This window comes from Symphalangus syndactylus, chromosome 9 (genome assembly GCF_028878055.3).
Source record: "Symphalangus syndactylus isolate Jambi chromosome 9, NHGRI_mSymSyn1-v2.1_pri, whole genome shotgun sequence".
NCBI lineage: Eukaryota > Metazoa > Chordata > Mammalia > Primates > Hylobatidae > Symphalangus > Symphalangus syndactylus.
The window spans coordinates 124,452,469-124,479,942 of NC_072431.2; the positions used below are offsets into that span (position 1 = coordinate 124,452,469).

Below are 27,474 nucleotides of genomic sequence, written 5' to 3' on the forward strand. Positions count from 1 at the left end.
TTTTTTTTTTTAATAAAAAAGTTACTAGATGCAGGGTCTTACTATACTGTCCAGGCTGAACTCAAGCCATCCTTCTACCTCAGCCTCCCGAGTAGCTGGGACTATGGGTGTGCACCACCTGGCTTGATATTCTTTGTTTTTTTTTCTTTTTTTGATGGAGGGGTGGGAATACTTCTTGTTTAGATGAAAGTTATTAGTCTTATCTTCTTTACACGGAGGGTTGGCTTCCCAAGTTATCCTTTGTGTCGCTCACTCAGTAAGTATTTTAGTGTCCATGTTGAGGTTTGTGAGGAGGAGGAGAAGGCACAGAAGGCTTCCAGGAGTGGGCTGTCCATGTACCCTATTATTGTTAAAGGTAAGTGCAGAGGGAGTCAGCAGAGCTGCCAGAGGGAATGTGAGCTGGGCTTATCATAGTGAGATTTGGGTTCCTGGAGAATATGTTTTCCTCCCTTCTCTGTAACTACTCACATGATAACCTGTGTGCTGGCCCTTGATTTTACCTCCCTTATGGAGTATGATATTAATGTAGAATAATAGGTCAGGGTCCCAAATTCAAACTCCGTTCTGCCACTGTTTACAACTTTTTTTTTTCCTTGAGATGGGGTCTCGCTCTGTTGCCCAGGCTGGAGTGCAGTGGTGCAATCTTGACTCACTGCAAGCTCTGCCTCCTGAGTTCAAGTGATTCTTGTGCCTCAGCCTCCTCAGGTAGCTGGGATTACAGACATGCACCACCATGCCTGGCTAATTTTTGTATTTTTAGTAGGAATGGGGTTTCACCATGTTGGCCAGGCTGGTCTCAAACTCCTGACCTCAGGTGATCCACTGGCCTTGGCCTCCCAAAGTGTTGGGATTACAGGTGTGAGCCACCAGGGCTAGTCGGTTCTTCTTCTTTTTTTTTTTTTTTTTGGAGACGGAGTCTCACTCTGTCACCCAGGCTGGAGTGCAATGGCACGATCTCAGCTCACTGCAACATCCACCTCCCAGGTTCAAGCGATTATCCTGCCTCAGCCTCCCAAGTAGCTGGGATTACAGGTGCACACCACCACGCCCAGCTAATTTTTTTGTATTTTTTAGTAGAGACAGGGATTCACCATGTGGGCCAGGCTGGTCTCGAACTCCTGACCTTGTGATCCACCCGCCTCGGCCTCCCAAAGTGCTGGGATTACAGGCATGAGCTACCGCGCCCGGCCAGGTTCTTCTTTTTAGTATTTACACTTTTGTTTTTTCTGCCTCACCGCAGAATCCAGTATGGTCTAAACCTTGTTCAGTATTAATGGCCACACAAGGGAAAAGATCCCTAGCCCCCTTTCCTCATTTCTGTGCATAACTCTAAATGAGGTGTGATATGGTAAGTCCCTTGGCGGTCCAGGTTCCATTCATTCGTTCATTAGGCAACAAGTATTTATTGAGCAAACCCTGGTGCGAAGCCCTGGTGTTTTTTCTGTGTGTGTAAGAGCCTGCTCTGATGGAGACAGAGGGTAACCAAGTAAACAAGGAAGATCATTAGAGATTATTATAAGTGCTATGAATGAAACAAATGAAATGATGAGGAACTGTAAGTAAGCTGCTATTCCTAGTAATTTTAATTAGGGTGATCAGAGATGTTCTTCTTGAGGAGGTAGCTTTCTAAGCTGAAAATCAAAGGATGAGAATGAGTCAGCCATGGGAATAATTGAGCAAAGGACATTATAAGAAAGGGGACAGTGCAGAGAACTGTGGGATGTTTGACTTGTCCAAGGAATGGAAAGAAAGACCTGTGGCTGGAGTCGAGTGAGTAAGGGGATGTGGTCAGAGGCTGGCAGGGCTGTTTTGGGGCTCTGTAGATAGGGAGAATGAGTTTGGGATTTTTCTAAGTGCAACGGAAAGCTCTCGAAGAGGTCAAGAAAACCGGAATGGTGTATGCTTATTCGAAAACATGAAGTAAAAGAATGATATGGTTGTCATGTGAAGAATTGAATGGAGGGTGTCAAGCACAGGAGTAGGGAGACCAGTGAGGTGGCCCTTTGGAGGTCTCATGGCTTGGGCTATGGTGAGAGTGGTAGGGATGTCAGAGAAGGATGCTTGGAAGATTAAGCTGGGTTGTGGTGGACCCCGGATACCTGGATGAGGAGCTTAGGTTTGGTTTTTGCAGCTATGAGGGAGCTGTTGTGAATGTGTGACTTTTTGAGTGAGTGCATGTGTATTTGTATATGTGACTGTGAGATTGCGTGTGAGTCACCGTATCTGAGTGTGCAGTGCGTGTGTGGACTTCTGAGTGCATGTGACTGTGTGCATTTCTCTCCTGTTGGAGCTGTGATCAGGCCAGTGGCATGAAGCAAAGGGCTATTCTGTGTGGCACAGAGTAAACTGGGGGAAAGGCTGGTGGCAGGGAGACGAGCTGAGAGGGTGGTGCCATATGTGAAATGAAGGCCCAGAGGATGCTCACTTGGCTAGCCATGGAGAAAGAAAAGACTACATCGGGCAAGTCCTCTTATTTATTTTACTCTATAGTTGGGATGAATGAGATTTAGGAGTGAAAGGTAACTTCATGAAAGACGTCATAGTCTCTTTAATTAGGCCAGTTTGATCACTTGCTGAGTATTTTACCAGCCTTATTTAAAAAAAAAAATTAAACCTCACTGAAATTCATGTGCTTGATTTCTGTGAACAGAATTCCATGAGCATTAAGTTGATTGATTCTACTACCTGCTATACCTTCCTGCCAAGACCGCTCTCCCCAATGCGTGTATTCATTTTCTCTTTTAGAATTCTTGAGAAACCCATTTAGAATTCTTGAGAAACTCATTGTATTTTTTATTTCCCCCAGGACATTTTCGAAGATGCCTTGGAAACCATCTCAATGTAAGTAATAACATAATAAAAAGTATGTAGTAAAGAAAAATTGGTTGTTGTCTTACATAAAAAGTAAATATTTCATTCTCATTTTTTGGAGAGTACTGCAGTGGCTATTTTCAGAAAAAAAGTCACTTTTCTATAATTAAAGAGAATGTGATTATATTTAAGAAAGGATCTATCTAATAATACTTTCAGATACATTTCTGAGTATTATTTCTTGTAACAAAATAAAATTTCTCAACAAATTATTTGTTTATAGCTAACTCTTTTAATAGTTGTTCATATTTATGTCAGTCTCATTTTGTAGATTTTTGTGTTTGGTTTGTACTTAATTTTATTAAAAGCATTCACTGTAAGCCTATATAGTTTTTGTAATAATTCTAAATTGCTAAATCATATTAGATCAAGTGGAATATAACAATTTACTTGCTTCTCCATTGTTAGACATTTAGGTTGTCACTGGCTTAAAAATGTAAAACTGAGTTTTACATGTGTATAGCTTTGTTATATTTTGAATTATTTCTAAAGGTTAACATAACAAATGTAGGATTACTGAATTAAAAGGGATGAATATGTTTATTGTTCTTTGTATATCTCTAATTGCCTTTCTGTATTAGTTAACTTCAGCTGCTATAACAAAACACAATAGCCTGGGTGGCTTAACCAACAATAATTTATTTTCTCACAATTTTGGAGGCTAGAAGTCTGAGTTAAAGGTGCCAACATGGTTGGGATTCTGGTAGGGGCTCTCCTCTTGGCTTGCGGACTCCCTCCTCCTTCTTGTGTTCTTACATGGCCGAGAGAGTGAGAGCAAAAGCTCTCTGATGTCCTTTCTTTTTTTTTTTTTTTTGAGGCGGAGTCTCGCTCTGTTGCCCAGGCTGGAGTGCAGTGGCGTGATCTCTGCTCACTGCAAGCTCCGCCTCCCAGGTTCACGCCATTCTGCCTTAGCCTCCTGAGTAGCTGGGATTACAGGCTCCCGCCACCACGCCCGGCTATTTTTTTTTTTATTTTTAGTAGAGATGGGGTTTCACCATGTTAGCCAGGATGGTCTCCATCTGACCTCGTGATCTGCCCCTCTTGTCCTCCTAAAGTGCTGGGATTACAGGCGTGAGCCACCACGCCCGGCCTGATGTCCTTTCTTATAAGGGTGTTAATCCTATCCTGAGGACCCCACTCACCTGACCTCATTTAAATCCGATTGTCTCCCAAAGGCTCCATATTTAAATTCCATCACATTGGGGGTTTGGGCTTGAACATGTGCGTGTACAGGTGTGGGTAGAGGGGCACCGTTTGTTTTACAGTACTTCCACAAGAGTATTATCAATTTACTTGGCTACGAATACTATATAAGTAAAGTGGTTTAAACTGTCACATTATCATCACCGGGTATTATTTCAAAAACAGTTTTGCGACTTAAATGATACCTACTTTAGTATTTTTAAAAATTGTTTAAAAAATACATTGCATCTTTTGTATGACTTCTAGTTTTCTTTTGTCTCTTGGCTTTTTTCAGAATGTTTCTCTTAACATACTTATGGACTTTAAATTATATGTACCCTAATCTTTTGTCATATTTGCTATAGATATTTCCTCCAGACTGCAATTTTTCTTTATTTTAGAATTATACATTTTTATTTTGTCCAAAAGTTTAACGTTTATATGATTTTTTTTTTTAAAAACTTAATCGTGATTGGGATTAACCTATTAATTAGGAGCAGTTTCAGACTTACAGAATTATTGAGGAGGTAGTACAGAGTATTCGTGTGTACCCCACCCCAGTTTTCTCTATTATTAATTTCTTAAGTTAGCATGGTACATTTGTCACAATTAATGATCAATATGGATATATTATTGTTAACTACAGTTCATACGTTATCCAGATTTATTTAGTTTTTACCGAGTGTCCTTTTTCTGCCTCAGCATCCCACCCAAGATACCACTTTACATTTAGTCACCGCGTCCCCTTAGGCTCCTCTTGGCTGTGACAGTCTCTCAGACTCTCGTTTTTGGTGACCTTGACAGTTTTGAGGAGTACTGTCAGTTATTTTGTAGAATGGCTCTCAGTTGAGATTGGTCTGTTTTTTTCCCCCCATGATTTGACTGTGGTCATGTGTTTTTGGGAAGAAGACCCCAGATGGAAAGGGCCATTCTTGTCACATCATAGCAAAGGTCCACGATATCAATGTGACTTAGCACTACCGATGTTGAACTTGGTCACGTGTCATGGGTAGTGTTTGTCAGGTTTTTCCACTGTAAAGTTGCCCTTTTTCCCTTCCTCTCTTTTTGTACAGTACTCTTTGGAAGATAATCTGTTTATGTGATTTTTAAGAAATCACTTCTATGGTGGGCAAGTGATCGCCATTCAGAAATCTTATAATTATTCAATCCTGCTCCTCCCTTGGTGTTGGCAGGAAATGAGCTTGGGCTATAGTAGGTGATCGCAGTCCAGGGGATGGAAAAGGATCAGGCCGTGGGGCTGGTGATTGGAGTTCACCAGAGGAGACACTGCTTTTCCCAGCGGGAGGTAGCATGCCACACACACCAGAGAGGGGTGCAGACCTCACAGAGGAGGATGGGTCTCACTGACCAGTGGGAGCAGTGTGACCCGTGAGCAGTGTACACTGATGCTTGTGCTTCTCTGAGCTCCCACTGGCTTCAGTAGGCTGGTAGTGGCTTTACCTTTGGGACCTCAGGAAGGCATTGCAAGCAGTTTTTAACATCTATTAGTTTTTAAAAAAATCAAACCATAGAAATAAACAAAAGCCCTAAATTCGACCCAGCTGAAGTTAGATTCCTATCTCACACCAGCCCTAAAATTGCTAGCCCACTATTCCAGCACCATTTGTTAGGTCCATGAGGGAAACAATTTATATTTGATACCTCCGTTGTCAAGTAAGTTCATTAAAATAATAACACACTGTTTTGGGCTTTCCATTCAGTTTCTTTGTCTAGATGCCTGTGTTTGCACAAAAACAACTCTTTTGTTCAACTGAGTTAGATGGTTTAATATTAGCATTGTCTGGTTCTCAGAACATCAACCAAAATGACTCCTGTGATGGAGATGCTTTTGATTCGTGACTATCAGAAACCCCTTTGTGTACTTTTTGTTTTTGCCTTAAAATAAATTTTATTGTATATATATAAGGTATACAACATGATGTTATAAGATACATATATAGTAAAATTGTTACTATAGGAGAACAAATGACGATATCTATCAACTCACATAGTTACCCTTTTTTTTTTTTTTTTTTTTTTTTTTTTTAGACAGAGTCTCACTCTGTTGCCCAGGCTGGAGTGCAATGATGTGATCTCAGCTCACTGCAACTTCTGCCTCCTGGGTTCAAGCAATTCTCCTGCCTCAGCCTCCCAAGTAGCTGGGATTACAGACGCCTGCCAACTATGTCCAGCTAATTTTTGTATTTTTAGTAGAGACAAGGTTTCACTGTGTTGGCCAGGCTGATCTCAAACTCCTGACCTCAGGTGATCCACCTACCTTGGCCTCCCCCAAGGTGCTGGGATTACAGGCGTGAGCCACTGCGTCTGGCCTAGTTACCCATTTTTTTTCCTCCTGTGGCAAGGAGGAAAAATCTAATTTAATTTAGCAAAAATCCTGAATACAGTGTACTATTTCTTATTAACTATAATCCTCATGTTGTACATTAGATTTTTTTAGCTTGTTCATCCTTCATATTTGCTAGAGAAACCCCTTCATGTACTTTTAAAGTGGGAAATTCGAGAAGCGTTGTCTTGGTGTCTTTTATTCTACTGTCAACTCTGTTATAGTTTTTCTCATGCTGAAGACTGTAGCTCCTTAACACTGCCTCAGTTTCTAATGACCACACATTCTCCCTTCATTGCCTCCAGAACTTCTCTGTGGCTGTATTTATCTGCCAGCAGTTTCTTCCTCTTGTCTAATTTTAACTTCCCTGTCCTGCTCAGTTTAACAAATCCAAAGGTTTCCCCATTTTAGAATTTATCTTGTTCTTTTAGGTTTCTGGTGTGCATTATTTCTCGTGTCCTTTAGACTGTCGCTGAAACGTTTGTGTGTCCTTTTCAATGTTGCTGAATTGTTCCACTCCTCTCACCTTGGTTATAGCAACACATTATAGGAACCCTTCTCCTAATAGAGAGAGATAGAGCCCAAAGCCAGAAGGGGTAGCCAGATTAGGTGCTGGAGTCTATACATGAAGAATCTTGTAGCAGAGGCCTCCATTCAGAGTCTGCAGTTGATTTTGATCTGATTTTAATAAACTTTGCCTTTTGGTCTTGTGCATACTTTTGCCTTACAGCATTCTGAGAGGTATTGTAAGGGGGTAGTTTCCGAAGCAGAGCTTGTTGGTGATGACAAAAAATGGCAGTGAGAGAACAAAGAAAATATTACACACAGCCACAAAACTCTAAAGCACAGCGGTGTGGTTTCATTTTGCCTTCATGCACACAACTACATGTACCTTCCTGGGGAGACGGGACTGACCACAGACTTGACAGTCAGACTTGAACTGTAGTGCCAGTTTGCCATTTACTGGCTGGGAGGCCTGGGCAGTTTCTCTGAGCTTGTTTTCTCCTCTCATAGATTTATTGAGAGGATTAAATGAAATTTAAGTTAAATGTGATAATGGGAGTAAAACACATAGTAAGTGCTCAGTGAACATCGGTACTTTTCTGCTCTCCCTTGTAAGAGCGTGGGTTCTCCAGAAAAATAGAACCAATAGGAGACATCAAATGTCTATATATGAAGAGATTTGCTGTAAGTAATTGACTCATGTGATTATGGAGGCTGAGAAGTCCCCAGTTCTGCAGTTGGCAAGCTGGAGACACAGGAGAAGCGGCCTCTGACTATAAATACATATTAATTGTAAAAAATTTCTTCAGTTGTTTTTATGTGAACTTTTTGTTTGTCCTAATTTCAGGGTTTGTAATATTTCTCACATTTCCTCTTAAATTGGTGATACTATAACATTCCGTTTGTGAATTCTGCAAAACTTAGTAGAGTTCTTTTTCTTTACACTTAACTGAACCATACATTTTGATCTTATGTTTCTAGTGCAGAGAGCAAGTACTTCAGTCTCTCTGTATCAAGATGTGGTGCTCTTGCCAACCTGATGATTAATTTCTTCCAGTGAATATTTTCTCTTGAATGCCTAATGAAAGGATTCACACTAACAGATGAAGGAGGCCTTAAATTGTTTCCACAAAGGAAATAGTTTCTTATTTTTCTTTTTCTGCCTAATGAATTTACTACTCTCAACATAGATTTTTCCTACCTCTGGATCTTTGTGGTAACGATTGTGTTATTTTAACTATTTTGAGAAATTGCTAGTTCAAAATAGTTAAAATAACACAAAATAAAATAAAATAAAACTGTTAAAATAAAACTGGTAGATCATACAAAAATCTCCACCATTTAGAACTGGAGGAAAAATTAGAGATGTAAAAAAAATGTTAGTAGTACATTGACCATGTTCTTTTTAAAAATTAAAATAGGCCAAGTGCTGTGGCTCACGCCTGTAATCCCAGCACTTTGGGAGGCTGAGGTGGGCAGATCACCTGAGGTCAGGAGTTTGAGACCAGCCTGGCCAACATAGCAAAACCCCATCTCTACTAAAAATACAAAAATTAGCTAGGCTTTGTGGCGTATGCCTGTAATCCCAGCTAGTCGGGAGGCTGAGGCAGAAGAATCACTTGAACCCGGGAGGCGGAGGTTGCAGTGAGCTGAGATTGTGCCACTGCACTCCAGCCTGGGCGACAGAGCAAGACTCCATCTCAAAAAATAATAATAATAAAATAAATAGAATTAAAAAATAAAAATTAAAATAGTTTGTGAACTTTATGACCTGTTTGGCATAAGGAGGTGACCTCTTAAGGAGGAATTGTAAATTAGACCTGTTGCATGATATATAGAAATTTGTCACAAATAACATGCGGTTCTAGATTAGCCATAGTTTCTTGCTTCCTGATTTAACAGTTCCATGCTGGTTTGCACTTCTAGTGCTCTGATGACGGAGTGTCCCTTTTCTCAGTGTTAGTGCCCAGTTGCCATCTCTGACAATGTAGTGGTGGGTATAATAAATCTGTTGATAATTAACTGTGATATGGCATGTGAAGAGTAAATATAGTGTTTTGGGAATTCCAAAAGAAAGCTATCTTTTGGTTGGGAGATGGGAGCGCTGGCATTTGCTTTGGGTTTTGAGGGGTGGGTGGCATTTCAGTTGGTAGAGCCAGTGCAGAGGGTCAGAAGTGGGGACATGCCGGGTGAACAGTTCTGAGGACAGTGGCCAGAGCACAGAGCAGTGGGTTTGAAACACCAATGGGGCCCTGGACACAAACGAAGTTGGGTCATGGAGGATTCCTGGTCTTGTCTAGTGGGGAGAATGGACTAACCACTTACAGTCATCGTGATTTGGTGTTTTGTTTTTGTTTTTTTGACAGGATCTCACTCGGTCTCCCAGGCTAGAGTGCAGTGGTGCGTTCTCAACTCACTGCAGCCCCAAACTCCTGGGTTCAAGTGCTCCTCCCACCTCAGACTTCCAAGTAGCTGGGACTATAGGCAGGTGCCGTCACGCCTGGCTAATTTAATTTTTGTGGAGACACAGTCTCCCTGTGTTGCCCAGGCTGGTCTTGAACTCCTGGACTCAAGTGATCCTCCCACCTTTGCCTCCCAGAGTGTTGGGATTACAGACATGAGCTACTGTACCTGGGTGGTGGTGTTTTTGATTAACCTCTTTCTCATAAAAACCACTGTGGGCAATGGGACAAAAATCTAACCGGGAGTCCTGGTTGGGCACTGATTAATTAAAATTTTCTTTTCATGGTAGTTTAGAGAAGTCAGGGGAGACAGATCAAACTTATGTTCAAAGACTGTTAGAACAGATGCAGGTTTAATATATTCTCAGCAGTGGTCTTTCATATTCCAGAGCATCTTATGGAAATTTCAAATTTATCCTTACATAGAAACTCATATGTGTTCAATGGAGTCCTGAGGTGGTGTGAATACAGTGGGGATGAATGTGTGTATTTTCAAGAACTGCTCTGAATTTGTACTTACCTGTAGAAGGTGAAATAGGCAGATTTTTTTAGCCAGGTAATTAGAAGCTTACAATAGAAATAAAAATATTTTGATCGCTTCTTGGCCTTTTGTCTAAGATCAAGTGTAGTATAAAAATATTTTGTTTTATAACATTTCTCACAAACTTTTTCCTTCTCCACACCTTCTCTTTCGAACCATAAATTGTAGATGAGAGTGAGGTAAGGCTTTTAGGGCCATTTTTTTCCTCATTAGGTTAGATCATTTGGTGATACAATAGTTTTGTCTGTTTTAATTAAGGGTGAATATCGGTGAATGATAGTTGGAAAACATCTGATATTTTTCTTCAGAGTGGTTAAGTTATACATAGTAACTACAAGGAGAGTTAGATTTGTTTTCATTTTTCTCTGCTGTTTTTTTTGGCCCCAATTTTCCCCTGTAGGTAATATAAATGTTACTCAAGTCTGGAAAGGGAGTTTTGTCCTGTCTTAATTTGATTTTCTTAATCAAGTCAACAGTGATTTTATTGGATCTAAGATACCATTCATATTGTTTCTTATATATTCCTAAGGAAGGAAAAAAAAAACACAATGAGGAATTTTGTAGGAGACCTTGCATAAAGGAAAGGAAAAATAAAATCATCTTGCAGGAAGGCACAGTAAGGAAATGTGTATATTTCAACCTTGGTATTACGTAGGGAAGGAAAAAAAATCTCTAATGAGATTCTCCACTCAGAGAATTTTTTTAAACAGCTCTATTGCAATATTAATTTATATCTCATATATATTCCTATTTTAATTATACGATTTAATGCATTTTAATGTATTTACAGAAATATAGAGCCATCACTACAATCTAACTTCAAAACATTTTTATCATCTGAAAAAGAAATCTGTGCCTTTTTATAGTCATTATCTATTCCCACTCTTAGCTGGGGCATCCACTAATCTAACTTCTGTCACTCTTAGCTGGGGCAACCACTAATTTAATTTTTGTAGATATTTTATATAAATGGAATAATCTAATATGTATTATTTTGTGTCTACACATGTCGTAGAATGTGTAGTACAGGTAGATGCTCCTTGACTCATGATGGGGTTACATCCTGATAACTTCATCATAAATAAAAAACATAGAAAGTGAAAATGCATTGGATACCCTGACAAACCCATCATAATGTTGAAAAATTGTTAGTTGAACCATCCTAAGTTGGGGACCATCTGCACTTCATTCCTTTTTATGGCTGAATAATATTCATTTATATGAATATATCACATTTTATTTGTCTGTTCATCAGTTGATGGGCATTTGAGTCATTTCCAGTTTTTGGCTATTGTGAATAATGCTGCTATAAACAATTGTGTACAGTCTTTATATGAACATGTTTTAAATGATCTGTCATACAGACACAGAAGTGGAATTGGTAAGTTGCATGGTGAACCTATGTTTAACTTTTTAACGCTCTTTAGAATTTGAATTATAAGCTTGTTTGGAGTCTGAATACATATGTCACCCCCAACAACTTCAAGCAGGTTATTTAACTTTAAGTGGATCAGGTTGGTGGTGTCCTCAGGTAATTGGCAGAAGCAAATGCAGATCCTCTCCCTAAGAACATAACTTTGATTTAGGGCAGTCGAAGTTGCTGCCCTAACTTTTAAGATGGTGGATATAAAATTTAAGATGGTGGATATGGCAGCAAAGATGCTGCCCATAATTTTAAGATGTATCTTGGGGTTAGGGATATTCCATGATGAAAATTTGTGTGTCATAGGGTCAATGATATAGTAAATGGAAATAAAAGTTCTTTAAAAAGCTCAAGGTAAACAGCATTCCTGGTGTTTTTTCCTTGTTTCTGTTACCACTTGGCTTGCTTCTCTTTGTATTTTCTTTTGTCCTATTAGATCTACTCTAATGGTCTGCTGTTGTGTTTAGACCTGCCACTGTGAAGTTCTTCGTATAAATTCATAGGGGCAAGGAGAATGTGTGTTGTACATGTTTTAAGATATAGATCCTATAAATGCTGCTTTTCACTACGAGGAGTGACAGGATTTCATAACTTGAAGGAAAGCCTCTGAAGGAAAGCTCCTTAGCAACACTTTGGTCCAATTATCTCATCTTACCAAGGAGGTCCCAGCCGAGATGGAAGACTGAGTCGTGGTTGGGGGTTGTTGGTGCAAAGTGAGTGACCAGTGAACCCCTATGAGCAGGACCTTTGTGATTGTGGTTGCCTTTCTGCAGGCTCAGTATCCTCTCTGACTTTCTCAGCCCTGGTAGCAATGCTCAGCTTGTGTCTGAAAGCCAGGGCTTTGCTCTTACACTGAGTTCCTTGCCTCCTCCATAAGTAACTTTCTTGACATGGCTGCGGCTACCTGCTGCTGTCTTGGGCTATTTTGGTAGTTGTAATGGGAAAGAGGTGCAATCATTGCTTCTTTTATCACTCACTAGGATGTTTCACAAACACATTAATTTTTATGTCCCAAACTGAACTCTTGGTATCCACCTCCTTTGTTTATCTGAAAACTTTGCCTTTTCTGTAAATGTCTCCACCCACCATCCACCCATTTGTTCAAGTCAGAAGCTTGGGAGACATCTTTGATTCCTTTCTTTTCTTTTAATTTCCACATTACCAAGTCTGATGATTTCCACCTCCAAAATATATTTCCCATCTGTTCACTTTCCTCTCTCTCCACTCTATTACATTAGCTTAAGTGACTATAAGATTTTGCTTGGACTACTTTAAGAGCTGGCTGATGGTTAATGTGTGTTCCCACTTCTTTTGTTCTCTCCCTCCACTTTTCCAACTGCACCCCACTTATTCTCCATACGGCAGCCCAAGTTATTTTATTTTTTTTGAGACGGAGTTTCGCTCTTATTGCCCAGGCTGGAGTGCAGTAGTACAATCTCGGCTCACCGCAACCTCAGCCTCCTGGGTTCAAGCGATTCTCCTGCCTCAGCCTTCCTGAGTAGCTGGGATTACAGGCGCCTGCCACCATGCCCGGCTAATTTTGTATTTTTAGTAGAGGCGGGGTTTCTCCATGTTAGTCAGGCTGGTCTCAAACTCCCAATCTCAGATGATCCGCCTACCTCGGCCTCCCAAAGTGCTGGGATTATAGGCGTGAGCCACCATGCCCAGCCTAAAATTATTTTTAAAAATAAGATAATTTGGGGCAGGCACAGTGGCTCATGCCTGTAATCCCAGCACTTTGGAAGGCCAAAACGGGTGGATTGCTTGAGCCCAGTAGTTTGAGACCAGCCTGACCAACATGGCAAAACCCCCTCTCTACAAAAAATTAGGCCAGGCGCGGTGGCTCACGCTTGTAATCCCAGCACTTTGGAAGGCCGAGGCGGGCGGATCACGAGGTCAGGAGATCGAGACCACGGTGAAACCCCGTCTCTACTAAAAATACAAAAAATTAGCCGGGCGTGGTGGCGGGCGCCTGTAGTCCCAGCTACTCGGAGAGGCTGAGGCAGGAGAATGGCGTGAACCCGGGAGGCGGAGCTTACAGTGAGCCGAGATTGCGCCACTGCACTCCAGCCTGGGTGACAGAGCAAGACTCCGTCTCAAAAAAAAAAAAAAAAAAAAAAAATTAGCCAGGTGTGGTGACACATCTGTAGTTCCAGCTACTTGGGAGGCTGAGATGAGAGGATCATCTGAGCTGCAGAAGTCGAGGCTGTGTTGAGCTGTGATGGTGCCCCTGCACTCCAGCCTGGGCGATAGAGTAAGACCCTGTCTCAAAAAAAAAAAAAAATTTAATATGACCAATTTTGAACATCTACAGAAAGTAAAGAGGATAGTAAACCAAACCTTATATACTAATCACTTAGCTTCTATAGTTGTCAACTCAAGGCCAATCTTATTTCATCCATATCCCATCCCCAGATTATTTGGAATCAAATCCTAGACATGATAATTTATTTCTACCTCTAAATATATTAAAATATATTTCCTGAAAACAAAGACAGTCTCTTTCATAATTACCTTTCAGATACCAAGATCAGGAAATTGACATTGATATAGAGCTATAGTTTAATCTGTATGCTTTATATGACATCATTTTATCTGTATTTTCGCTTGCAAAGGTCGCTTTTTAAAAATATCACTAGACTGTTATCACACCTAAAACATAGTAATATCCATTCAGTAACTGGTCAGTGCTCAAATTTCTCCGACTATCTCATTTTTTTTTTTTAACAGTATGTTTGTGTGAATCAGGGCAAGAGTGATCCTTTTAGAAATTAAATGGGATGATGTCACTCCTTGCTTAAAATCCATCCATGAGTTTTCATGTCTAAAGTTGAAGACCCAATCTACCTTTGTTCATAAGGTTTGAGGTGGTCGGGCTCCCACATACTGCTTCTGCCTTGTCGAGGGCAACTCTTGCCCTCATGCATGACCCTCCAGCCACAAGCCTTATACAGGCTTTTTGTGAGAGTGAACACTGTGCTGCTCCGGATTGGAGCGTGTTTGCCCTCACTCTTTTGAGGGCTTTTTGCTGGCCATCCTCCACTCTCAGCTGGTGTGTCCTCCCACTTTCTCAGTGACTCCACCAAAATAGTTACTCTTCCCCCATTTCTCTGTCTTGGCATCTCGTTTGTTTCTGTCACTCCATTTCTCATTTTGCAGTTAATTGTTACTTGTTTTTTGATCATCTGTTTTTTTGAGCTCTAAGTTCTATAACGATGGGTCTGATCTACTTTGCTTGTCATGGTGTACTTGGCACCTATGCACCATGCTTGTCACATAGTAGGTGCTCAGTATATATGTGTTGAAAAAATGAATGTGTGAAATTAATATACTGTCTTAGTCCATTTGGGCTGCTGTAACAAAATCCATTAGACTGGGTAATTTATAAACAATGGAAATTTATTTCCTCACTGCTTTGTAGGCCACAAGGTCCAAGAGTAAAGCGGCAGCAGATTAAGTGTCTGGTGAGGGCCCATTCCTCATAGATGGTGCCTTCTTTGTGTCCTCACGTGGTAGAAGGAAGCAAAAAATTGTGGAGAGAGGGGAAAGAAAAAAAAAAAAAGGAAGAAGGAAAAAGGGGCAAAGAGACTCCCTCAAGCTTTTTTGTTAGGGCACTAATCCCATTTACAGGGGTGGAACCCTCATGACCCAATCACCTTCCAAAGGCCCCACCCCATCACTTTGGGGGTTAGGTTTCAACATATGAATTTTGGAGGGACACAAACATTAAACCATAGCATGTACTATTAAGAAAATATAGGTGGATCCTCAGAGTAGACTGCTAGGATTTGCAGTACATTAAAGAAAAAAATGTAGCCATCATTGAGTTCCTAATGAGTATAGGGCACAGTGATAATTGCTGTGATTATTCAAATGGTTAGTTGAGGGATCTTTTGGAATACACAGTTAAAAAAAATGACTGTGGCTGATTGTGTTCATAAACTCAAATGCATACATAATTAAAGTCCAAATGTTTGGGCACAGTAAACACTATCCATAATTGTTGGTGTCTCCATTGCCATTTTTCTCTGATGGGCTGACTCACTTTTCACTTGAAGTTTGTATAAATGAGTGTCAGAATCTTAAAGGATACAGTGAGCTCATTGCCTTTTATTAACTTTTTACCCTGTTTTACCTGACATCCTTTTTTTTTTCTGACGCCTTCATCCATTCCCTTTTCATCTACCTCGTGATAAAAATAGGAACCTAAGATGACTAATAAAACACCCAAAAGCAGATACTTGGGAGCTTTGTCTTTTGAAATGTGGCAAACTTCTTCATTGCTTGTGTTCTGAATATTCATCAGTCTCTCTGGTCTCCTTTCTTTTTCCTTCTTCCCTCTTTCCCCCTTTTGTCTCTGCTTGTGGAACATTATTCTACGATCAGAGAATAGAACTCCTCAAAGGCATAGTGATATTTGGTTTAGGTACATTTTTGAATAGTGTATAGTTCAGTAGCATGCATGATATACATCTAATAAATAGTCTGAAGACTTAATAGCCATCAACAAATTGGAAGAACCCTGAAATTGCCTAAAACTGAAGAGATATTTGGGGATTTACATATAACTTTTATTATTGTATAAAGTAATTTCTATGTTATTTATTTTATTTTTATTGTCTAGAATGAAAATATACCAGCAGGGGTCTTTTAAAATTACCCTACAAGCAGAATGTTATAGTTAGAATGAAAAATGTTAAAACTCTATATAGCTCTGATGAATTAACCTTTTCAAAGGTGTGGGCATAGTTTTTGGTCTCCCCTGTAGGCAATACAGCTATAAGCTTTTGATTTTTATTTGTTTTAGTAGTTAGGAAAGTTTTCTGCAAGAGTAACTTGACTTTTATGCAGCAAAAAAAAAAAAAAGAAAAATGTGTGTGTGTGTGTGTGTGTGTGTGTGTGTGTGTATAAAGTTCTGTGTGTCAGATCTCCCACTGGCTTAAGGGATTCTTTGCCATTTAAAAATTTCAGCCTAATTTGAAAGAAATTATACCCATAATGTGTAGTTTGCTTTGATTAAAATAATTTTGTGTAATCACTGTAAGAAAATTAAGCCACTGATTGGCTATTTAAAACGTGTATTTTAAACAATACATTCTCTTTGTCTCAATACAGTAGATGGGTCCTATATTTTCAGCAGAACTTAGTTACTAAACTTGTATAAGGACGCCTTTTCAGACAATCCCATAGAAGTAAAAATTATTTGGTAATATGTATTTAACCTACAAAATAATTTATTTGAAAGCATTTTGTAAAACTGCAAAGTGTAAAGCAAACGTAACATAGTATATACATATAATATATTGAAGTGCACTGCTGTTTTTGTAAAAGCATTATTTCTTTCAAGATGCAAGACATTTTGATATAGCTGTTTCATACAGTCTCACAATGGCTACCTTAAACTATAAAAACACTTTTTAAAGATTTAAAAAAAGAACACATTTAAAAAAAAAATCTAACAAATATCTAAGAAATAAAAGTGAGTGTTATCCCTGCTCATTTCCCAGTTCTGAGACTTACCCCATCGAAACAGGGAAAAGGAAGGAGAGGTTGCCTTCATTGTATGGTTCTTTTTTTTTTAATGCTAGTTTTATGAATTTATAGACACCCCAGGTTTAACAAGGCTTTATTGAACACATCCTTTACATCAAGCATTAAGCTATTTTAAGGGGACAGACTTGACAAAGGGGATGTGGGTATGGAATGGGAGTGTCCAGGAAGTCTTGAGTCCACATTTTTTCTCTAATCAAGTCTCAATGTTGACACTGAGCTAGGGGCCAGGGGCAAAGGGGAGAGGGACACATGTGCAGGGATGTGTTGCTTTGTATGGTTCTTAGTAATAAAGGACAATAGTTGGAGATGTTATTGTTTAAATATTAAGAGCAAATTAAGGCAAATAATTCTATCTTTTTTGGGTAGAGAAGTCTGTTTCAAACATGGCACCAATAGGAAAAAAGAGTGATAGTTTTGATTGTTATGACAAAACCCTTATAAGCCCATTTCAAAGAGAAATACTTGAACATATGAAAGAAGGTTAATACTGCAAACAGACCCAGAAAGAGAACACTTTGATGAAAATATTGGCAAAGGGACACAAGCAGACAATTAAAAGAAGAAATACAGGTCCGTCAGGCAGCTATATTAATTTCCTATGGCTGCTATAACAGATTAAAGCTTGGTGTTTTCACATAATACAGGTTTATTTTCTTACAGTTCTGGAGGTCAGATGTCTGAAATGGGTTTCACTAGGTCAAAACCAAGGTGTCCCATGGCCATGCTCCCTTGAGAGGCTCTAGAGGAGAATCCATTTCCTTGCCTTTTCCAGCATCTAGAGCTACATTCCTTGCATTCGTTGGCTCATGGCCACATCCTGTATCTTCAAAGCCAGCAGCATAGCATCTTCAAATCACTCTCCTTCCACGGTCCCACCACCTTCTCTTTTTTGTGTCTCTCTACCTCCCTCTTGTAAGGAAATTTGTGATTGCCTTTAGGGCCCACTCAAATAACCCACAATAATGACTCTGTTCAGGATCCCTAATATCTATAAAGTCTCTTTTGTCATATAAGGTACCATTCATAGGTTTTAAGACCTGGATAACCTTGGGTGCCATTATTCAGACTACCATACCTATCAAATAGCATGTGGGGTGGAACAATACACATATGTTTATCTGTGTGTGTATGCATGAAGCCTGTGCAAGGACATACATATGGTATGTTTGGGATTATTTCAGTGTGTTGAGATTACGGAGTATTTATAATTTTCGAAAAGTTCCTTTTATATAACTTTTTTGCATTGTCAGAATTTTTATGGAATGTATTAGTGATCAGAAAAAGCTAAGTAACTCTTGGAAAGATGATTTTTTAATAGACAGTTTTGTAAGAACAGTTTTAGATTTACAGAAAACTAGAAAATATAGTGGAGTTCCCACAGACCCTGTACCTAGTTCCCCCTACGATTAGTATCTTACGTTAGTATGGTACATTTGTTACAGTTTATGAACCATTTTGCATACACATCACTAACTAAAGTCCATACTTTGTTCAGATTTCCTTAGGTTTTACCTAATATCCTTTTTTTTTTTTTGAGATGGACTTTCACTCTTGTTGCCCAGGCTGGAGTGCCATGGCGCCATCTTGGCTCACTGCAAGCTCCGCCTTCCAGGTTCAAGCCATTCTCCTGCCTCAGCCTCCCGAGTAGCTGGGATTACAGGCATGAGCCACCACGGCCGGCTAAGTTTTTGTATTTTTAGTAGAGACAGGGTTTCTCCCTGTTGGTCAGGCTGGTCTCGAACTCCCAACCTCAGGTGATTCGTCTACCTTGGCCTCCCAAAGTGCTGGGATTACAGGCGTGAGCCACCACGCCCGGCCCACCTTTTGTAATTTCTTAAAGGATATGTTGTAATTGATTAAATACTTAAGATCTATACACATTACATCAATTATTCTCTTACATGTTACATATTATCTACAAAAATGTAGTTGGAAGCTGGACTTAATTAATTTTGAAAGGAAAAAGAAAAATTAGATGAGAGATATTTATATTGATGGAAAAATGAAGGTGTGAATTGTACTTTACTAATAATTTTGCATTTGGGCTTGCAGTTCTCTTTTCCTTCCTTGAAAAAGCCTGACCTTCACAACACCAGGTCTTTTCCTATTTCTAAAGAATCTATAGTTTTCTTTTGTAGTACAGCGCACATGATATTTGCTGTCGTTTGGTGAATATCTGGCTCCCCAACTGGACTGAGAGCTCCGGGGGAGCAGGGACCTTGTGGGCTTTGCTCACTGCTATATCCCCTGTGCCTGGCGCATAGTAGGCATACAGATATAAATGGACTGTCATTGCATATGCTCTTTTGAACTTTTAGAAATATGAGTGGTTAACTATGGGGTACATTTTTGGGTAAATAATCATAACAATTCTGTGTGAAAAGGGTAATTTAAAATGGTAGTATCAAAAATACGTTTGGCTGTCTTGTCCCCTCAGGGGTGTGTGTGTATGTGTGCATGTATATATAGAGAGGAAGAAAACTAGACGTACATTATTGTAAAACATTAAGAGTGGCCGGGCGCGGTGGCTCACGCTTGTAATCTCAGCACTTTGGGAGGCCGAGGCGGGCGGATCACGAGGTCAGGAGATCGAGACCACGGTGAAACCCTGTCTCTACTAAATGTACAAAAAAAATAAGCCGGGCGTGGTGGTGGGCGCCTGTAGTCCCAGCTACTCGGAGAGGCTGAGGCAGGAGAATGGCGTGAACCCGGGAGGTGGAGCTTGCAGTGAGCCGAGACTGCGCCACTGCACTCCAGCCTGGGCGACAGAGCAAGACTCCGTTTCAAAAAAAAAAAAAAAAAAAAAAAAAAAAAAAAAAAAAAAAAAAACATTAAGAGTGGTTATCTCTGGGTTATGAGATTATGGCTGGCTTTAATTTTTTTTCAGATGGAGTTTCGTTCTTGTTGCCCAGGCTGGAGTGCAATGGCGCTACTCAGCTCACCACAACCTCCACCTACCCAGTTCAAGTGATTCTCCTGCCTCAGCCTCCCTAGTAGCTGGGATTACAGGCATGTGCCACCACGCCTGGCTAATTTTGTATTTTTAGTGGAGACAGGGTTTCTCCATGTTGGTCAGGCTGGTCTCGAATTCCCAACCTCAAGTGATCCACGCACCTTGGCCTCCCAAAGTGCTGGGATTACAGGCTGTCTTTAATTTTCTTCTTTGTTTTTTAGCTCTTTCCAAGGAATTTACTATTTTATAATTTGGAAATACCACAATATTTTACCTGGTATTACTTTTTTTTTTTTTTTTTTTGAGATGGAGTCTCGCTCTGTCATCCAGGGCAGAGTGCAGTGGTGCGATCTTGGCTCACTGCAACCTCCGCCTCCCGGGTTCAAGCGATTCTTCTGCCTCAGCCTCCCGAGTAGCTGGGACTACAGGTGTGCGCCGCCACACCCAGCTAATTTTTGTATTTTTAGTAGAGATGGGGTTTCAGCATATTGGCCAGGCTGGTGTGGAACTCCTGACCTTGTGATCTGCCCGCCTCAGCCTCCCAAAGTGCTGGGATTACAGGCATGAGCCACTGCGCCTAGCCCTGGTATTACTTTTATAATTAGAAAAATTAGTGAGTCCTATACTAAAAACGTTTCAATTCTAGCATGTGCAAGAGCCCTTGAGGCAAGATGAGAAATTTGTGAAGTCAATGACCACCTTATTCCCCAGGAGAGCTTTTATCTATTTAAACCAAAAAAATACAGCTGAACTTTAGAACTATGTTCTATCTTAGAGTCTTTGAACTAGTATTTCCTATGCCTACTATCTTCTAGTTTCATCAAAACCACTTCAAATATTGTTGATCAATTATTAATTTAAAAGTGGAGTTTTCCAACTATGTTAGTATGACTGCCATGTCATATATGTGTTTAATTCCCTTTGCTAATTTAACTTTTGTGCATTAATCTAAAAACTTCGGGGAAAACTGATTTTCTCTTATTTGGTATTTTTTAAACGTCCATGATATAAAATCTACGTCTCAGTCGGCAATAACAGCCTACATTTTTCCTTAAGACAAAAGAGATCATTCATTTTTTTTTTCTTAATTGGCCCTTTTTAGATAGGAGGTGAATCACTGGATTAGATGAAAAATCATGAAAATATTCTGTGGTTTTTATAAATCCAGGCCATTTGTATTTTCCTTGCCTGTTTCTCTAGATAATTAAACAGTGATGGATTAGAATTAGGCTGCAGCAGAGATTGGGGGAAAAAAATCTCCCGGCATCCTTTCCTGCAGAAGCATCCGCTTCAGCAGTGAGTGTAGCTGCCACTTTAACTGACATGTCTTAAATTCTGCCCTGGAAAGCCCTGGGATGCTGTCAGCTGCCTCGGCAACTACTTTGCTTGTGCCTGAGAATTGAGAGTCTCATTGGAGACCAAAGAATAAAATAGAAATTGAGGATTTTTGTTGGCTTTAAAATTGAGGTTTGTCTCTTCTTTTAGTTAGGTTAAAAAAAAATCTGGTAGAAGAGAGGGAAAGACATCTTCATAGTGGGACTATATTCATTTCTCCAAAGTTACAGCTGCTCTAAATCTGTGAGTATGTCATATTTATTTAGCAGTTCCTGGGGGTATGATTCAAATGTTCCCTTTAAATCTATGAGGGTTTAATTTAAGGAAGGCTATGTAAATTTTTTAAACTCCAGTTAAATTTCGCTGGAGCCTGCAGTTTTTGTTAGATGACATTGTCTTCATTAAGAGCTTCATGTCAAGCCTGCTTGGCTTCCCCTCTAACCCTCCCCCCACCTTTTTAAAACTTCCTAAGGTGAGTGCTGAAATTGGAGAAAATAGTGTGACTTGCTGCGGAGGAGGATCTGGTCTTCCCGGGATGCCATGGCTGGTTTATTGCTGCTGCAAGGTGTGCGTCTGGGCGGCTGAGACTCCTGCTGCAGAACAATGGCGGGATGATGCTGGTTCACTTTGTATTTACTGTTTGTCTTATGTCCTCTGCTGGTTTCATTATAGCATTTTGTTTTGTTAGGGTAATTAGAACCTTAGAGATTAGTAAAGTGGCTTGTCCTCGGAAATAGCATGTGTTGATTGTCCTAGACCCTCACCTCTGACCTTGCTGTGCTGGCTTTAGTGGTCTCTTTGTATCTGATTACAGTAAATGTGAGCTACCAAAAAGTGACCTTTGTATGGCCACCTTTTAAAATTGTGCATCAGAATCAATGCTGGGTTGTTTTTTTTTTTTTTTGTGACGCAGACCCTGAAGTCTAAACATCTGTCCTTAGTCATCGTGTCCCATTTTCCCCCTTTGGAATTTCCTGGATGTTAGAATTGTATCCTTGCAGAATTAGTGAGTGAGTTTTGAGCATTCTCTAAAGATAGGTTAATTTTTGATTCTCACCGTAACCCCCATATGTTCCTGATTTGTCTTTGTTGAATAAAAGTCGTATTATTTTAGTGAACGGATTCATATAATTTGGCTACTGATTTTGTTCCTTTATCTTAAAATTACATTAGCTGAAATGATTTTTAAAAGTTGATATGTTCAGAGATCAGTAGTCAAAATACTTTTAAACACCAACTGGTAACAGTCATCGTTGTAGATGCAGAATATGTTTGACTTAGGCTGACATATTATATGAGCTTTTTGGGTGCCAGTATTTTGGTTGACTTCCTGCAGGGTAAAATAAATCAAGGATTTAAAAAAAGAAATTTTCTCTACCACCCAGAGATCAAACATCTGCTGTTTTTATTTTTAAACATTTTGTCATACCTAAATGCAGCAACTTTGAATTTAATTAGGAAGGATTGCTAAAATTAGGAAATTCTGCCTTACTTAGAATTGCAAAGATCTTATATTCGTTCATTCATTTCATTCATTCGTTCATGCATTCATTCATTCAAAAATGTTTACATCTGTTATGAAGCTCTTTCCAGGCTCTGGGGATATGACGCTGAACAAAATATTGTATCTGCCCTCATGGAGCAGATATTTTTAGCAGACGAAGAAGGCATTACAAAACTGATTACCTAATTTCATTAAAATTGTGATAAATTTTCACCTGTAGAAGTGTAAGTACTTTGTGGCCAAACATATAGGACATATAAATACTTGCAACTAATTCTGCCCCAGATGTGAAGGTACAGATGCCTAGAATGCTTAAGCCGGAAAGAGATGTTGGAAATGAGTTAACTGGTTCAGCAAGCATGTGGTCAGTGCTATAGTAAGTGCTGAGTTTAGGTCAGTAAGTAAGAAATGGTTCTGCTTTGGAGGACCTCATTGTCTTAGTGGAAGAGGAAGGGAAATTGGCTATGTTAAAATGTTCTGTCATCAATTTCCTATTTTACTGGAGAAGAAACAACCTAGATAACTTTTAAAATGTCTCCTGTGCCAGGCCCAGTATCTATGGTAAATCTGTTTTTGACTTTTAAAAAAATCTTCAACAGCCACCATGTCGATTGACCTTAATGCTCCCATTTTCCAAATGAGGAAAACAAGGTGCACAAAGTCTAATTCAGTTGCCTAGGGTCACTCAGAATGCTGATTGTAACTCCATCATGCTAAAAGTTGGCAAGTCTGTGCTCCTTGAAGCTGCTGGATTATGTCCCTTAGTCATAGGTTGGTTGGGGAAGCCCCCTACTTTTTTTTTTTTTTCCTTTTTCTTCTTTTTTCTCCTAAAGCCACAGTGCACTCCTAAATATCATGCTATTATGAAACAGGAAAATGCTTAGTTTTTTTTTGCCTCATGCCCAGAGGTCTTCCTAACATTTTGCACTTGCTTTCCACTTGTTAACAGCACATATACATTTATGTCTTTGGTTCACTTTAGAAAGGACAGGATTGCACTTATGGGCAGATTATGCTTCAGTGGCAGGCCAGTTAAGGAACATGGAAAACATACATCCTAAAAGAGGAATGCTAATGGAAAAATCAAACGTTTCTTGAATTTTAGGTCCAGGATGCTGTTCACCAACATCAGCAATTCCCTATAGGGCTGGCATGTTCAGAGTTGTACACAGGACTCGTATCCTGTAATGAGTTGGAATTCTTGCAAATTTGAAAATTGAGGGCAGGGAGTAACTTTTCAGGAGAGATATTATAGCACATCTTGATTCTAAAGGCCATTTGTCCATTTCCTTTCTGAAGGCCTGTTAGAATGTTCTTCCTTAAAATGAAGTCTTCCTTATCGAAGATGAGCTTTGCCTCTCTACAGCCTCCTACCCACTGATCTTAAGATAAAACCACTCTAGTGTTTTTACAAAGTAGTCTTTCAAATATGTAAAATATTCTCCCTACTGGTCCCTGGTGGATCTTTGTATATCCAAGCTACACGTCCTCAGTTATGTCACTTCTCTCTCCTGTGACATATTTCATGCTTCTCTCCATTCTGATCTCTTTGAATTTGACCTGTCATAGTTTCTAGATGGTTACAACCAAAACCGGACACTATTTCTAGTTTTGTCTGGTCAGCCAAGAGTGCAAATGGGTCATTTTTTTCTCATGATGCAGTAATGTTATTCTTCTGTTAATGTTTCCTTTGCTGCATATCAATAGCTGTGTAACAAATCACCACAGAGCTTAGTAGACTTAAAACAATAACAATCATTTATTTGCTTATGAATCTGAAATTTATGCAGGTCTCAGAGGAAATGACTCATCTCTGCCCACTTGGAATCACCTGGGGTGGCTGAGCTGGAGCTGGAGGAGCCATTGCTATGATGGCTCACTTACCTGGCTGGCTAGTTAGTATTGGTTGTCAGCTGGGAATTTAGCTAGAACTGTTGTCAGGGCCTTTGTTCTTCTCCATGTTGTTGCCTGAGCTTCCTCACAGCATGGCAATGTGGTTCTAAGCTTTAGTATTCCAAATGACAAGAAGTAGCAACTGCTAGTCTTTAAGATTTGGACCCCAAACTAACACAGTGTTGTATTGGTCAAGTAGTCACAGAGACCACCTCGATTCAAGAAGTGGGGCCATAGACCTCACTTCTTGACAGGAAGGGTGACAAAGAATTTGTGGCCATTTATAATCTACCACACTTGCCAAATTTTTGGTCTCTGTCCTTCTCTCTATTTCCAGCTAAGTCATACCCCTTAAACTCCTCAACTAAAACCCCAAGAGTTAGATTTGAATTTTTGTTAAGGTGAGTCTCCTCACCTTAACGAAAGACCCCTCTGCAGACTAACATCAAGACATTAACCAAAATGTTATGTGACTCTGGTGATTTATTTATTTATTTATTTTTTGAGATGGAGTTTTCTTTCGCTCTGGTTCCCCAGGCTGGAGTGCAATGGCGCGATCTTGGCTCACCGCAACCTCTGCCTCCCAGGTTCAAGCGATTCTCCTGCCTCAGACTCCTTAGTAGCTGGAATTACAGGCATGTGCCACCACGCCCAGCTAATTTTGTATTTTCAGTAGACACAGGGTTTCTCCATGTTGGTCAGGCTGGTCTCGAACTCCTGACCTCAGGTGATCTGCCTGCCTCGGCCTCCCAAAGTGCTAGGATTACAGGCGTGAGTCACCGCGCCTGGCCTGGTGATTTATTTGGGTAAGAAAGGACTTAACAGTGCCATTCTACCCAAGTTCTTTGACTTAGCCAGAGAAACTTAGGTGGTAATTGCAGAAGACCAAACAGAACATGAGTTTGTTGTGAATTTCATGCATGGTTTACTTTTCTTTTGATGTTTCATCAGTCTACAGGTGTGGAAAGTCTTTAGTGACCAAGTAGTATGAATGGATTTCTTTGGTGATCATTTTAGATTAATGGATTATAGAATATTTTATTTTCAGTCATTATAGGTGGCTGTAATTTAGAAAGCAGGAAAGTATGAAACCAAGACTTGAATTTCTCTTGTGGTTTGGGGCTGTAGTCATTGTTTTCTTAGTTAGTAGTTGGGACAGAATTTGAGCCCTTCGTTCCAGCAATCCAGGACCCAATACATAGCGTTTATTTGCCATCACCCCTCCTTAATATTAGTTGAGGTGTTTTTGTTTTTATTTTTTAAAGTAATAGCATCCCTGTATAGCAAAACCATTTCATATGCCTGCTTGATACCACAGGCTGAATAAATACAGCACATTAACTATGGAAACAGCCACATATTGAAGAACTAAAGAAAAACTCTAGAGTTTAATTACTTGAATATTTATATGCTCCTTCTTCAGTTTTGTTTGTTTTTCCTACTAATAGATATTTGTAGGGAGAGCCCTTATATTTAATGAAAGCTGCTTGTTTGTGAATGAAGGTTTCTGTGATGAAATATTCATGGGTACTTTTCATGATCTACATATGTGACATAAAATGCCAAGTAGGAAGACTGAATTTGATGCAAGGGGCTAATTGTATCAGGAAGAATGTCATTCATTCATCAAGCAGTCATTGAACATCTCTGGATTAAGAAACAGATAGTTCCTGTTCTTAAGAAGCTCATAAGCTACTCACTGTAATTGAAAAGTAGACCAATAATTTTACAATGAGTTGTAAACTCCAACCAGAGAACCCAGAGAAGAAACATACTATCTAGCCTGGGAAAATGACTTTTTGGAAACCTTTATTTTTTTTCTTCCTCTCATGGATCATGAGGCAAATAAGAAGAAAACTTGTTGTCAGAATTGTCTTCAGAAAAACTTTGTTACTCTTTGTTTTAGGTGGTGATATTTTAAAAGAAAAGACAATGTCCCTCCCATTCAGTGTCCCACTGAACACCTGTGTTTGCTCTACATCTGAAAATATCTGCATTCCAATGTGGAGGGATGCAATGCAAATGGCAAATGCTGCCTCAGTGGCCTCTGCCCCATGACTGCAGGAAGCATTAAGCGGAACTGCTGAATAGCAGGAATATAATGGTCTGTCTAATGGGAAGTTCTTGGCTCCCATAACTCCTCTAATAGCATCAGCACCACTATACTCCTCTATAAGTCCTCTAATAACATCAGCACCACTTCATTCCCTTACATTTATGTGATGTTTCAGTTTAAAAAGTGATTTTACAAAATGGAGCACGTTCTTTCCTCGTGGTATCTCTGGGAGGGAGATAGGGCAGGTGTTGTTATTGCTGCTTTGCTTTTGCAGATGGGGACACTGAGGCCCACTGAGGTGAGGGAGTGGCGCAAAGCCACACTGCCTGCCAGTGACTGGCATACCTAGGACAGGAACACAGTGATCTGCTATGTGTCCCAGCATGCCTTCTCCTAAATCACGCTCCAGTCGTGTGGTAAGAAAGGATCATTCTTCATAGATTAGGTGGGAATTTTTCAGTCAGAAATAAGAGAACCCTCCAACAGGGAAAGGATTTTTGTTTGTTTTTAATTTTAAAAATCAGCAAAGAAAACTAGCAAAATGAAACAGGAGCTGTGCCTGTCTCTTGCCAATCCAACATTCCATTGTTGTTTGTTTTAAATAATGTGAAGGAGTCTGATTTGCTTGCCTAAGGAAAGAATTTGAAAAGATACAGACTCTGGTTCTAAGTTTCCAACTTGGTCAGTAATTTGCTATGACTGTGGGCAAGGAAAACAGCAGCTGTTGGAGTAGTTTCTTTTGCTGAAAGAGATAGCAAGCACTACCTTCCATTTTCTTTCTAAAATTTTTTTTTAAGTGAAAAAAAAAAATGTTTTTAGAGACTCCAGCCTGGGCGACAGCCTGTGCACTGCA

General features: G+C 39.8%; 1 protein-coding gene across 3 annotated transcripts in view; it reads left to right on the forward strand.

Annotated features, from left to right (window-relative positions):
* TTC39B (tetratricopeptide repeat domain 39B) overlaps positions 1–27,474 on the forward strand; it is a 133,382-nt gene that overhangs the window by 34,396 nt on the left and 71,512 nt on the right. For 2 of the 3 annotated variants that reach the window (XM_055294206.2, XM_063609165.1), the window contains exon 2: positions 2,807–2,841. In XM_055294206.2, the coding sequence (XP_055150181.1) occupies positions 2,807–2,841 (35 nt within the window). Of the gene's footprint in view, positions 1–2,806; positions 2,842–21,146; positions 21,412–27,474 lie in introns of those variants that run through there. The other variant, XM_055294207.2, reaches the window with a different exon arrangement.